The sequence below is a fragment of the Abrus precatorius genome, unplaced genomic scaffold (genome assembly GCF_003935025.1).
Source record: "Abrus precatorius isolate BTA unplaced genomic scaffold, Abrus_2018 Scaffold3, whole genome shotgun sequence".
NCBI lineage: Eukaryota > Viridiplantae > Streptophyta > Magnoliopsida > Fabales > Fabaceae > Abrus > Abrus precatorius.
Genome location: NW_020874373.1, coordinates 9,167,333 through 9,182,927, shown reverse-complemented (window position 1 = coordinate 9,182,927; position 15,595 = coordinate 9,167,333). Strand labels below are relative to the sequence as shown.

General features: G+C 30.2%; 1 protein-coding gene across 1 annotated transcript; it reads left to right on the top strand.

Annotated features, from left to right (window-relative positions):
- The first annotated feature begins 495 nt into the window (after window positions 1–495).
- Window positions 496–4,811, top strand: LOC113863860 (probable glutathione peroxidase 5). Its single transcript, XM_027497614.1, has 6 exons — window positions 496–959; window positions 1,071–1,147; window positions 1,273–1,334; window positions 1,468–1,586; window positions 4,030–4,197; window positions 4,439–4,811. The coding sequence occupies exons 1-6, from the start codon at window positions 906–908 to the stop codon at window positions 4,469–4,471; spliced, it is 513 nt and encodes a 170-aa protein (XP_027353415.1). The 5' UTR covers window positions 496–905; the 3' UTR covers window positions 4,472–4,811.
- The last annotated feature ends 10,784 nt before the right edge of the window (window positions 4,812–15,595 follow it).

Sequence of the window (15,595 nt, the reverse complement as noted above, 5' to 3'; positions counted from 1 at the left end):
TAGTTTAATTATTATATTATTAGGTGCTATTTATGGAAATCATTAAAATGATGTAAATATATGTATAATATGAGGTGTAACTTCCTCACTAGAATATGTGTGCGCACCTTTTGTTTAAAACTATTAATATTTAATTATTTACAAGTCGTTTAGCGCTCAAAGTCTCTTAACAAATATTATTAAATTAAAACAAAGTTCTCTTAATATTTTCTTCTTTTAATTTTTGTTTACAATATTTATAACACAGGATTAAAGGAATTGAATTTCTTCCCACTAAACAGAAGTGTAACTGTGATTAACCGTTAAAATGGAAACTAATAATTTCCTAGTGGGTAGTATGCTGTATGACATTTGCTAGTAATCAACTCAGCTGACAGTAAATTCTTCACCGTATGAAAGATGTGATTATTATTATTATTATTATTATTATTATACCAGCATTGCACGAATTACGTTAGAAATCAAATTTATTTCTTATTCTTCCATTTCCAGAATTACGATGTCAAGTCATGATTCCAGGGTGCAAAGGGGCCAGTTATTAGTTGGAAATTTGGAATAAAAGGACGAGCTCAACGTTGATTATTCTGACTGGTTGTAAATTACGTTAGAAAAGGAAATAAAATACTAAAATATTGATAACGAGTTTTAAATTTTGAAATTTTGTTTAATCGATTAAAACAATGTTGAATTGGAAACTTTGTCAAACTTAATCATCAAAAATATGAAAGCTGTCTATCTGCCATTGTTGGACCACAAACTTACTGAAACAGATTTGAGATGTTGAATACTATAAAAGTGTTTAAGAGAGAGTGAAAAACCCAAATATTAGCATCCATCCGAATTGGGAAAGCGAGGAGACAGAAAGTTGTGCCCTTCCCGTCTTTGAAGGGAAGACAAGAAGAGAAATGGGTGCTTCACAATCAATCTCAGAAAAATCTATCTATGAATTCACGGTCAAGGTACACACTTTTTTTATCTCTTAGAATCTCAACACCAGAATTAAAAAACCCTTTTTTATTATTTGATTTTGGTTTTGAAATCTCTTATCATATGGGTTATGGTTGGCACAGGACGCCAAGGACAAAGACGTGGACCTCAGCAGCTTCAAGGGCAAGGTTCTTCTTGTAGTTAACGTCGCTTCAAAATGGTATCTCCCCCTCTTCTCTAACCCAACTTTCTTCTCATTTTCTCTACAAAAATTCAATCTTTCCTTCTCTTTCTTCTTTTATTGTAAATGGGTTAGCTAATTAAATTCGTGGGTGTAAATCACAGTGGATTTACGAATTCCAATTACACACAGTTAACTGAGCTTTACAACAGATACAAAGACAAAGGTATGCAGCTGTTGCATGTCTTGGAACTTTGTTTTTTCAGTGACCAAATACTTTTGAACTTAGTTAGAGTGAAAGGCCTGAAAGAAATTACGAAGTTGATTAAACTTGAGGATGTTTTGTTGGTTGATCTCAGGTCTTGAGATATTGGCATTTCCATGCAACCAGTTTCTAAAGCAAGAGCCCGGGACCAGCCAGGAGGCAGAGGAATTTGCCTGTACAAGATACAAGGCTGAGTATCCCATTTTTAGAAAGGTATGATGCTGGTTGTTTGCGTTGTGCATCTGGATCCTTTTACTTATATTGTTTTTATGTATGTCTTAGATACAACGGTGAAGTGATTAATTGGTTTGGTTGTTGTAATTATATTTTGTCATCAAATGAAGATTGATCCAGTAGTTTTAACTTTTAAGTTAGTGATAATTAGTGATTTTTAAAATGGAAGAATGGAACATGTCATATTGCATGAATCTAAACCATGCTGTTAGTTCTGTTAAACTCGTTATTGCATCTACTGAATACTATGATCAAGTTCAGTGTTTGTCTAAATTCTAGTTCTAATTTTTATTATTAGGACTACTGAGTATGACCAAAGAGTTGGCTATGAGTGAAAAAAGTGTATTACAGAGAGGTGGTTACTAGACAAGTCTAAATAATACTTTAATACTGGACTCACGCTGCTGCAATGAAATTTCATGTAAAGGAATGCCTTACGGTGTTGGCTTGATAACAAAACACTGAGACACGTATTGCATCGCTGGCCAAGAGCAAGGACTGGGGTTTAAACATGCAAATGCTACTACGCCAACAAGAATTATGCCTAGTAAAACTATCATATTTGGCAGTGGCAGGCATTGGTCCAGTACTTCACATTATTTCCTTAGGGTGACTTCCCATGGAAGTTGCAAACTTGCAATTGCCAGCTTGCTACTACTGTGAAGCTATAGACATCATACTTTTCCCTCACAATCACGGTATATGTAACCAGCTCCGTGTTGATCATATCGACATGACTTAAAGATAAAAAAGTAAATAGTCTATTTCGATGACATGGTACTGGTTGTGTCCTTAGTTGAGAGAGGTTGTATCTGTTCCGATGATCTTTTCACCTCAAAAAGAATTAGTCCTTGATTATCAGTTAAAGAATACCTTGGTGCAGATCAAAAAAAAAAAAAAAAGAGAAGTTAAAAATTAACTGTCTTAGCAACATTTACAGTTTGTATAAACTAAGCTTTACAAATTAGTACGCCTGCATGTTATCAAATCATATGAACGCAAGGACACAGGGAAAAGGGAAGGAACCAAAAAACAAAAGAAAAAGTTATGAATAATTTACGTGAAGCTAGATCCAATGGTTCAGGCAACTAGAGTTTGATTGGATGAAATTATGCTGGAGGAGATGGGTTGTGACAAATTAAAAAACACCAGGCTTGGTAGCTATGTCTCTATGTACTGTTGGACTGTGCAGTCATGATGAAGATATGACTAAGCATGGGCTTATCTAAGTTAGCTTACCAAAAGGAACAAAGCTGGGATGAAGCAAGGAGCTGTACTTGTTGCAGATGGATTGCAGAGACAGGATAGAACATAATTTAATAGATATAATAATAAAAATTGTTCTGATTCCATCCCATACACCCAAAATTGGGAGGAGATAAAGATTGAAGTTTTGAATGGAATGGAATCCATTCCATTTCATTCTAATATAAGCAATCCAAACAATGGAACTTGTTCAGATTGTATACTATATATTTCATTCCACTCTTTCCATCAATCCAAACATGGCATCTCTTTTCAACTCATTGGGTGAAATACCATGTGAACTCCACTAGATAAGTGGAGCTCACTCTTTGTTAGTTGAGTTGTCATTAAATTTCACCCAATAATAAAATGTTGAAAAAAGTGTATTAGTAGCATTTCTCTAAAAAGATTGCTACACTGATCACACATCTGCTTACCTTGCTACACATGCAACTGTTTTAAAGCTGATTTTGCCTCTCTAAATCAAACTTTAGTTTTTGTTTTCCGATGACTCAATGTTCTGTGATTGTTCCCCTCGCTGAATTATAATTAGCAGACATGATCAGTCTAAGTTTATTGTAAATCATAGAACCTCCATTGGTTAGAGATGGTTTTCGTTATGCACCCTGTTAACTCATTCAAGCTCTATATTAGGTTCATAAATGCAGCTTTGAAAGATGCTAAGATTGGGCTAGTGGTGAGTGTTATGGATAATTTGCAAGAGGTCATAGGTTTTGATAGAAAACCAAAAGCACGAACTGAGAAGTTGTATTGTTTACTGAATATAGGAATTATAGAAGAGTATCCCATGTAATACTTAGAGTCACACTTCTTACAGAGATGCAGAAAGCATTTTCTCTCCTGCTGAACCACAAGCATAACCCCACTTTCCCTACCTCTATTCTCCTCTTACGCATGTATCCCCTCTCCCATAACCACAACGCACTCTACAGATGAGATTTTTCCTTTCTCTTCTTATCCCTCCTCCTGTGCACATGCCAAATCATGGGCTTACGTGCTTCTTCACTTGGCCTTTTCTCTTCTTGGATCCCCTATTGGTATTTCCCTGGTCTAGAGTCCCACAGGTTCAAGCCTTCATGTCACCATTGGAGCAAAAAGAAACAGAAAAGTGCATTGGGTTGTTAACCATGTATATTAAATTTCTTTTTATTTGTAGGTACGCGTCAATGGACCTGATACCGCACCTGTCTACAGATTCCTTAAAGCAAAGAAATCTGGATTTCTTGGTTCTAGGATAAAGTGGAATTTCACCAAGTTTTTGGTTGACAAGGAAGGGCAAGTCATCCAGCGATACGGTCCAACCACCTCACCGTTTGCCATTGAAGTACTCTCTCTTTCTCTCTATTTCCAAGTAAGGTTGTGCTCATTCCATTTGGATTTTGACATCTCAGCCTTAAATAACGATGGGGTTTTCCATTTAAGCCTAAGATGTTAAGATATGAATGGAGGGAGCACAAACTCACGTTACTAAGAGTGTGCAATGGTTTCTTGTGAGAAATGGTGGCATGTGCCGATCTTGAAACTTGAAATTATTGACCCACCCGATTTCATTGTTGCCTTTACAGAACGATATCAAGAAGGCATTGGGGGAGGCTTGAAAGACTCTAGAATCACTTCAAATTGGGCTCGTGTTGAAGATACTTGGAACAAAATAAATGTATATTTTGTAGATGTTTCTTCTAGTGAATATTTATTACATATTTCATGGCTAGGTTTTGTTTGTTGTATTATTATTCTGTTTTGGCCTTGTGATAGTAGTCGATATTTACATGTTGATTGATGAACATTGGTTTGAGTTGTTAAATGTTTGTGGAAGCATAAACGGAAATGTGAATTGCTCTTGGCTTGTAAATGTAGTAGCCATGCATGGCAGTATGTACATAACCGAAGCCAGCAGGTTTTAGGCTTGCAGCCTATAAAGTGAAATAACATTTTTTTTATCACTTTTTTTTCTGGTTATTATATTTTTTTAATCATCAACACTTTTTTATATCACTTTTGATAAATTAATTTTAAAATATATTAAATACTCTTTTGAAAATTTAATTTCAGAAGTAATTTATAAACTACCTTCAAGATTGAATCAATTTTTCAGAAGCTTAATATATTCTGAAATTAAATATTTGAAAAGTAATGTTAAACTAGGTGGAGAAAAAAAAAATCGTTGTAGGTTGCAATGAAGGTGTGAAGTACAGGCAAAATGATGAAGGGCACATTTATTTAGAGAAATTTCATGTGAGTCATATTATACAGGGAATGATACGTAAATAAGTTTGTTAATGTAAGGTTTTCAGATTGATTTTAAATATTTAAAAATATAAAGCTTTATCTAGTGAATATTTATTATTTTTCTTATGTAATAATTTATCTTACTATTTTAAAAAGTGAACCTAACAACAGACGATAACATTGTCCGTATAAGCTGATCCTGATAATAGAAGTATGCTGGTAAACATTTATGTATTGAAACAGAACATGAATGCTTTCGTTGGTTTCCTTAAATCTCTTGTATTCTGTCTAATCAAATTGGTGTACAGTCCAAACAGTAGTGATGTGTAAATTCTAACAGAACAATAAAAAGGGGAAAGAAACATGACTGTGCAAAGACATTGGGAGGGGAATGATGAAATTTACCAAAACCTGCAGCACTAAATTCCACTCCACAAATGGGAGGGTCACTGTCGCGTGGCATTGAGGGTAGACAATTACACTATTGCACCATAAACATCTTATCCCTTTTGATTTTTTAATCTCAAGTCCTGTTCAGATAAGCCCATGAAAGCTTCCTTCAGACAAACCTCCCAAAATTATTTTTCTATAAAGTTTAGCTATGTTAAGAACATAGTAATAATGACATCCAGTGAGTCATGTCACTGATTACGACACCAATAATGACAGTGCGTGAACCCTGCCACTGACAGCATTTTTAGTATACTTGCTTAACAGGCATTTATATTATTTATGAAAAATAAAAAAAATTTAAATGCATTTTTATCCTCATATTTTAGTAAATTAAAACTAAAAGATTACTAAAATGTAAAGATTAAAAATATAATTAAGTCAAAAATAATTTTAAAATATTACAGTAGTTTTTTTTAACATGTGGGCCAATAAGAGAGAGAGAGAGAGAGAGAGAGAGAGAGAGAGAGAGAGAGAGGATATTAAGGTTAAAGTTGAATTTAGAGTACTCTTAAGCAACCTTACTAAGATGTTTTAAAATCATATTTACCTCAAGAACAGGAAATTTCGTTTTTTCACTGTGTCAATAAATAAAATCAACAAAATACAATAAAAAAGTCTCAATTTTACGAAGTCGCGTAATTAGCAAATAGTCAACAAATGATATGATTTAAATTTATATAAATTGCTCTACCAAAAATTTATAATATTTTTCGGAAGATCAAAGAAAGGGAAGAATTGGGATTAAATTTTTTCTTTTGCCATGTCCCGATGAGTACTTCATATTCCAATTTCCTGCCCTACACTTAAAAATCAGGACAAATCTGGGCCCAAATATAGAATATGGGCCAGGAACCAAGTCCATCATATACGTGTACTGGACTCAACCCACTAAGTCATAGAGTCTGGCCCAATGATACCCAGAGCGTCCGCATATGGACAAATCGATGTGGGACTTGCAAGTAATTTTGAACTTTGAAAAGATCTTCAGAAAGAAGTTTGTAAGATAAGGATGTGGTGAATATGAAGGATGTTGAAACCTTTGACGTGGTGTCATAGCTGCCGGCAAACTGGGTTGATAATGACAAGGTTTTGGTTCTGATTTGCAGCGACACAGTACACGTGACTGTGGACTCTACTGTAGGCATGCATGCATCTTCAAGGCTAAGAATCATGATTATATTCTAGCCTCGTGGGGAAGTGAATGTCTTCTCATGCTCAAGATTCAACAGCAACATGAGGAGGATACAATACATACATCTATAGCGTTATCATTGGTCTACGAGTGCCCATGATTCTCTCAGACCCTCCACACATTCATTACAAATCTAAAGGCTGTGAAGATTTTTCTTGGGTTGTGGTATACACCAAGTTTCTTCTGTTTAAAATATCGTGTTTTGACTAACTATAATAAAATATCTGATTGATGCTGGCGTTGATTAATTAGTGCTAAACAAAAATGTCGTATATACTATGTTTAATTTGCAATGTGGTTGTAATGTGAATATGAGATTTAAGCACATTTTAATGTCATCCAATAGATTGAGATGGAAAAAAAGGTATATCTAAGTGGACAAAAAGAAATGTCCATTGTCTACAAGCATCAGTCACATCATCCATAATTAGCGGTTTGTCGGAGAAACTCTTCGGTTCGAATTTCTTTTATGAACTTTGTATTTTAAATAAATAATTATCATTTTCTTTATAGAATTTACTAAATAATGTAATAATCGTAGGTATTATTTTGATGTAAATTGATCTACCCTTTTATACACACATGTAGGGTTGCTATATAAGATATTTTCACTTTTACTTTTTTAAACATTTTAACAATGTACAAATTCAGATTTATTAAATATTCTTAAATTAATATGCACCTTACTGTCATATTTCTTAAAAAAAATTCAAGTAGAAATACTTTAGCATTCTAAATAATAAAAATATTTAATCTTAATACAAATCATACATAGAAAATTAAAATTAATTAATTACTATCAATTCGAGGGTTAGGAATTCAGAAAAAGAAGATTGAACCGGATGACTTTTGATAGTACAATCATACATTCAGGCTTTTAGCTGAACGGAAGACAACAAGGTGTGGTTGGTGATCAATATATTGCGAAAGGTTTCAAGATTTTTATGTACAATGGCACATATATCTTGAAAATCATATTATTGTGATTAATTGGTCCTAAAGTATTTTATGATTATATAGAATTGAAGTTGCAAAATTACACGTGTGTGGTTTCTTCCCACAATAAAAATTAACTACTTCTGGGTAAAGATACTAATTTCGTGCTAATTTTGGTGTCAAGTGAGAATAAACGTGTTTATTGGGTAATTAGGGCTCACTCTATATGACTCAATTTCTCTATTTACTTGTTCAAGGTTGAAAATCGAAAGGTTAAGATAAAAGAACACATCTGCGTTCACTATCAAGCCAGATCACTTGAGTTAAATCGTGTAGCCTGATGCATTTCAAACAAGAAAGTATTAAGATTTAGATAACAATAACTGGCTTAATTAAGTTTAGGTTTAAATCATGTTTTTCTCATTTGATTTTTTTTCATTAGACAAGTCCATTAATTTTTTTATTCTTATAAAACTTTTTATTGATGATTTATTAATTTTTTTTTTTTGTTAAATGTGACGAAGTTGAAGTAAACCATAATGTAGTTAAATATGTGGTATATAACTTGACTTATAAAAATATAACTTGAAGTTAAGATGAATAATAACCTTATTTTAAAAATTTTTAAAATTTTAACCTTAATTATAAGTATCAAATAACAGAATTAGTAAACTAAAAAAGGACTCAATAAAAATAAGAATAATTTTTGAAAAATTAAATTAAATAAAAAATAACATATTAAAAATTATTAAAGAATTATAACTTTATTTAAGCCAAAATAGTATATCACGGCTATATACTGCACAGGTTCTTTTTTGTTTTTCAGTAACTTACACAAGTCATTGTAGAATGATTGTCTTAATCACTCGTTTAGTGATAAATTTTATGTGATATTTTATTGTTTTTTTAAAATTAAATAGAGTTTTAAAAGAAATGATTAAGTATCGGTCGACATACAATAATTGCCATAAACGGTATATAAATATCTATATCCTATTGTGGTTATTATACTTTACAACACAATTCTTGTTCTTTTTCGTGAACATTACAAAAGCCCCATAATTATTTAACTCAAGCTTACTTTTCCACTCATGCATCATCTTCTTGTATCGAAGTATCTAACTCTTTAACTTTCTTAAAAGTACAAGTTAACTTTTTACGCAACAAAAGTTTGAGGAGTAACTAATGGTAATATACATAGAGAGAGAGAGAGAAAAAAAGAGAGAGCGCATCAAATGAGATTTTTTAATATGAGAATAAATTTTATTAACCGTTAAAATTTATGATTAATATAGTTATTATGCAAACAAAAAAGTTATGTAGCATTGTTAGAACGTTCAAAATTTTTAAATTGATCATATATATATATATATATATATATAATTGCAAAAATTAGAAGATAACATACATGTCATACTTCATTGTTGTTAGAATATGTCTTCATGGGTTGAAATCTGGACACATTAGACTAGTATACGCATGAGTTGAAATCTCTGCATTGGCTCTCAGTTATATTTAAAGCAGCCATACTTCTTTTACTCAATAAATTAACACATGACTTAGTAACTCTTTTCAAGGACATGGTCAATGCACATAAAAAAGATCTCCTAATATGTAAAGGTTTGTTAAAATTCCAGCTTCGTAACTTAAAATTCTAACATTACATGTAGTTTTTTTTAAAATGACAACTTCTAAATTTAAATTTCTAAATCTACATGTCATCTAGAATCATACTTCATTTCCATTAATAGAAGGAGAACTTACTCATAAATAGTTAAAGTGAAATGTTTTCACAATAAACAAAAGCATTGGTTAGACCAAGTAATGTACACATAAAATAGGGCTTATATAATTAAATAGATTATAAAACATTTGTATGTTTCATTCTCTATTAAGAAAAACTTATAATTTTTTTTATTAAAATTACTCCATAGGTTACTGAATTCTTTAAAAAAGTTGTAAATAAATTCTTGTAAATTAAAAGTTTATAATTCATTTTCCAAAATTTTTAATTATTTTTTTACCACTTTTCTGTCAAGATTCCGTTGGAATTCCATTAAATGTAGGGGTCTAATTACGAATTTTTAAATAGTTGAAAGACTCACTAAATAATCAAACTTGTTATATCTGATCCCTTAAACTATTTAAAAATTTATAATCAAGTCCATGCATTTGACGAAATCCTAATTAAGATGTAGTGAATGATTCAATTAAAACTAATTTAAAGGCTTGAAAACATTAATTATAAAATTTTTTAAAGTATTGAAACATTTACAGTTTTACAAAAAATTCAAGAATCTATAGAGTAATTTAATTGATTTATTTATTTAATTAAGAACTTTGTGACTAAAATAAAATGTTTGATGAATAAAATAATTTAATTACTCTATAACATTTTTTTAAAGATTATAACTTATTTCATTCACCAAATTTGATCTAATATCAACCATATCTTTTTCAACATAGCTAAAATATAAGAAAACACAAACAGTAGTGCAGTAGAGTACATATACAGTATTAGTAGTAGGGAGTAGATGCATAAGCATTCCACAAACTAAAAGTAAAGGGATAGCTACTATTGAAGGGGGACAAGGAAGAGCCTTACTGAGTAGAAGTGGATGAGAAGTCCTTCTCATGCGGGTTTGGTGATAAGGAGACAGACTCATAGGTGTCACTTAGATATCTTAGGTGGACAGTGGGAAATGTCCCATTTCTGAAACTATGGGCCACAACATCTATTCCACCACAAATTCCCTTCCTTCATATCTTCAACATAACTTGCTATTCCATTCTTATACACACACACACACACACACACACACACACACACACATATATATATATATATATATATATATATATATATATATATATAAATGATTTATTCTCTCCCTCTAGAGTACCATTACCTTTCAGAGACTACAAGCATTTAACTCAGCTTCAATAACTTCTTCATCCACGTAATTAAGTTTCAACCTTCAGGTATGGAGCAAATGACAGCATCTACTGTGTTCTCATCAAATTCAAAGCTTCGACCATTGGGAAGATGCTCCAAATACATTCGGCAACAGAGGACTCGGCTTTACATCGTTTGGAGATGCACTGTCTTACTCTTATGTTGGCACGAGTAATTAATTATTAGTAAACAAACTATGTACCACTGTTCTGTCTGGTGCCACTACTGCATGCATGTTTCAAGAATTTTTGTTGATTAACCATGCTGATCCAGACCAAACTTGTACGTTAGGAGGTAGGTAAGTATGTAAAGAAATTAGACGAAGAAGGGTACCTCTTGAATGTGTAAACTACATGCTGTTATAAATAGAAAAAAAGTTAAACATGCTGAGCTAAATTAATTTTAAGATCGATCGATCGATCTCAGGCCCCAGTTTTCATTGATTGTATTTGACATGACACTCATTTTGTTAAAATAAGTTCAGTCCTTGCTTTTTAGTTTTGTGGTAAATTGATGCCGCTGCACCGAAGTTAAGAGTACAAAATTTTAATTGACAAATGTTTCTGGTAAACTTGTTGTCTTGTAAGAAAGTTGGTCATTTAGTGCAACCATTTGCTAACGTGAGCAACGACCAACTTGGGTCAATGGGTTACCAACCAGATCCTATTTCATTTGTAGTGCCGTGGAATCTATAAGAATTATTTAGAAATTATTAATTAGCAGAAATTTAATTTTCTCTTATTCGAGATTTTTTTTATATCTCATTTAGGTTAAGCTTTTCTATTTTAATTTGATTAGGATTTTATAATTTATGGAATTAATATGTAATTCAGGTTTATCACATTTTAAGTCAGGTTCCACCAGTGGTCTATCAATTTTTACTAAAGGAAGAGCTCAATCACATTTTTAAATTGCATTGATATGTCAGTTCAGATTCAAGAGAAAAGATATAACGGCTTAAATACGTTTTATTTCTTAAAAATATAATATTATTTTTGTTTTAGTTTGTATGAACAATTTATTTACTTTTATTTTTTGTATTTAACAAAAATAATTTTAAAATAATAAACTTCACGCTTTAAGAATTAGAAATATATTTAAATCTACATAATTTAAGTCAAAGGTTTTATTGTTAAACTGAAAGCTCGAGGTTTCAGCCTTTGAATTTTTTGGATCCGTGGCAAAGTGAATACCATTAAAAAATAAAACAAAATTTCTCACTGTGTAATATAGGAACATAGCATTTTATAGAACCACTTTCGCAGACTTCTTTAGTCTTTAAAAAAACAAGTTGCTGTTTGGTCACAATCATAGCACTGGAGCAACCAAACCCACACTCAAGATGTCGACTTATTCTTAACTCTCTTCCAATGATCTTGCTCTTCTTTCTGTCTTTTTCCTCTCTCTCTTTCTTTTTTCTTTTAAATGATAATAATGGTGGACTGTTCTAATATGTTATCAAGCGTAGCAATAATGGCATGACTGTTATTGGTAATTATTGTTCTATCAAAGGATTACTTTTAAGTGGCGTTGTTAGTAAAGGAGATATGAAGAATGTTAGGCCATAAAAAAAGTTACTATCATAAAGGTAAGAATTAGATGAATTTCTAGTGCAATATTAATGTGTTTTTAATATACTATGGTTAGTATCTAAGAAAAAAAAAAGTGAGAGAAAAAGAATTTGATAAAATTTTAACTCCTCCATAATTTAGTTATATCAAGAAAATAATAATAAATAAGTGTTTTGTGTAAGACTTGCATAAATTATAATCTTGCAAAAGTTAGAGAGAAAGTATATGAGAGAGATTTTTACTATTCCTTATTCATTCTCTTTACTTACAACACTTCATAATCTTTTAAGGGTATGATTATTTATTCAAGAAAAAATTATTTCTTTTTATTTTTTAATATATTTTTTACATCAAACAAATTAAAGCTTTAGTCATTTTCTTACTGTTTTATTTTTATCTATTCTTTTTCCGATTTTATTTTCTTTCTTAAACCAAATACAATATTAAAGCTAATACAACAATACATTAGAACTCTGCGTTCAATAAGGTTAACACATGTTAGATCCTGTGACAATTATTACCCAAAAAAGGAATGAGGCACATAAAAGAGAAAGAAAGAAGTTCAACTATGCACTCTACGGTATAAATGTTATTATTGGATCATTATAGAAATGTCATGTAACAAATTAAAATCTTAAATATAAATGCTACAAAATAGTACATTAAATTAAAGTTTGTCTACAAAAAGTCTTGGAATTTAGAAGAAGTTGGATTTTTATGACACACCTACGTTCGACCAAACCAACGACACGCGTTTTATGTGTTTAGCCAGTAGCTCATACTTCTAACACTAATCGAGACTAACAAAGGAGAAATAATAGAGTAAATAAAGACTTAACTATGATATGAAGTGAGCAACGTGAGACATAAGACATAAGAAAAACAAGAAATGGGCATGCCATTATTTCAATAATTCTCAGTGATATTAATTTTTTTTAGGTCAAAGAAAGTTATTTTTGTTTTTAAGTATTAATATCCTAAAAATTAAATTTACATGTGGTGAAGTGAGGTGATAAAATTATTTAAAAATAAAATATTCTTAAACTAAATGAATTAAGTTAAAATTTATTATATTTACTATGGGTACATTTAGATAATTATTTATTTACATACTTATTTAATAATTTTTTAAATGATAACTTAAGCCTAAAATTTAATGATGAAATTTATTAAGATAAATTTTAAATAATTTATTTTGATAAGTTATACTAACAAAGTATTGTTTATTTTTTACTGACAGAAAGAAAAAGTATTGTTTCTTAAAAAAAATAAGGTAAAATTTGAAGAAGAAAAAAATCAATCCAAATCATAAGTCTTCTTTACAATTGGATATGACACTTTTTTTGTCTTAAAATTAATCTAAATTGAATTGCAAACACCTTTGTTAAAAATAACATTTTTAAGCGTTGTCTGATTAAAGTTTCGTCAAGTAAAATTAACTGAAAGCTTGAATATTGCAGGATATAGGTTATAGTTGATAAATTATTTAATTTAATTTAAATTAAAATAATTTGATAAAATTAGTAATACAATTAATTAAAATTTATTAAATAAATAAATAGAGCGTTAAGATTAATTTATGTGTGTAAATTTGTTTAAAATGTTAAGATTAAAAATAGAAAAATTTATTGAAAACTAGTTTTCAATAAGCTAAATGATATTTAGAATAAACTATTTTCTATAGTATTTTTATTCTTAAGTAAACTATTTTCTTGTGATTAGTTAAAAATTTAGTGGTAAATTTAGAGGAATATGTAAGGATCACGGTATGCAAAAACTACAATCTTATCCCCCTCTCTCAATTCCTACCTCTGAAAGAAAAAACAATTTTCTTGATAATTAGATTTTCGAAAATAAGATTTGATGTAACATGAAAGGAGGATAATATTTCCACTATATCCTTTTCATTGACTTACTTTAATTCACTTTCCTTTGATAATTATATTACTTAGTATACAATCAAACACATATGTTTAAACGAGAAAATGATACTTTGATTTGTTTAAATGGAAACATTTCATCGAATCATTAAAGGTTTGCCATTATTTAAAAAAATATATTGTTAGCACTTAGGATGCTTGATGTTCATAGATCTCAAAGTTTTGATGAAACATAACTTCAATATTTGAAAGAGAAAAAATATTAATCGAATAAAATTCCTAAAAATACAATTTTAGATGACGTCTAAAACAAATAGCGATATATGTTATAGTTTGAAGTATCAGACCACTCAAGTACCATAGAGGATGGTCTGAAGTCATTCTTTTCAAAGATTATGCTACCTTATCTGAAATCAACAACTGCACAACGACCTCGTGCATTAATTGTTGATACAAAACGTTCACACAGCCGTAGAAACTTCAAGTCATAACATTTTTATTCATTTATGAAGATGAAAAGGGACAGGCCTTGTGCATTAAAGAAAACATTCTTCATTTATTATCTTCTTCTTAGTATGCTCATCTGCTTCTTTTGTGTAGTTATTAACAGAATATTCTAAATTTGACTCCTCCCATGTTTATAACTAACATAATATGGTCATGTCGGAGAGAAAAAGACAATTTTTATCACATAAAAATCAACCTTCTAACATGATAATAGCATGCACTCTGCAACATGAGAAAATTCAAATCAATTTTGATCATCGTTATTGTTTATTATAAATTTTTTGTAAGCGTGAACTTAAATAAACTTTTTAAATAAAGAATATTTTAACAAAAAAAGAAAAGAAAAGACTCAGGTAAAAAAATAAAAAATTAATGTAAATTTTGTGTTGAATTTAATTGTAAATAATAAAAAATAATAATTCTACATTAAAGATTAAATGTGACTTTCATGCGATATCACCTTAAATTGAAATTAATTTTTGACTTACTTCTTCTTTCTTTTTCTTTTCTTTTTGTTTTGTTGTTCTAATTTAAAACTTTTTCATCACATTTATAACTTAATTATCTTTTTCAATTATGTTAGTTATTCATTTCTTTGAAACTTTAAATAATTACCTTTAAGAACATTAGACATTGTCCCTATCTATTTTTTTTTTTAAGTTTTGAAATACAATCCTCTTGTATATACATTTTTTATTTTAAAAAAATCCTCTTCTTTCTACGTCTCATTCTTCCAAAACAACTTATAATTTTTCCAACAACTCCTCCACAAACGCAAGGTTGAGAATCGAGTATGGTACACCAAAACTTTATTACTTGGTGAACCCTTTATTCTTTGCTTCACCAAAATAGTGTAGAAAAGACTTAAAAGATTTGAAAGGAAAGCTATTTTGGAACTTCTAGTTGTATCAGAGTGGCTAGATGACATGGAACTATTCACGTGAATAGAAAGTGACAAATCAATCTCCTTCTAAGATACCAAGACACAAACTAAGCTT

What these genes read in the sequence shown, in the direction of transcription:
- LOC113863860 (XM_027497614.1), top strand. Translation starts at nt 906, where the DNA reads ATGGGTGCTTCACAATCAATCTCAGAAAAATCTATCTATGAATTCACG. An exon ending in TCTATGAATTCACGGTCAAG is followed by an intron (nt 960 to 1,070) that starts GTACACACTTTT and finishes TGGTTGGCACAG; the next exon opens with GACGCCAAGGACAAAGACGT. An exon ending in GTTAACGTCGCTTCAAAATG is followed by an intron (nt 1,148 to 1,272) that starts GTATCTCCCCCT and finishes TGTAAATCACAG; the next exon opens with TGGATTTACGAATTCCAATT.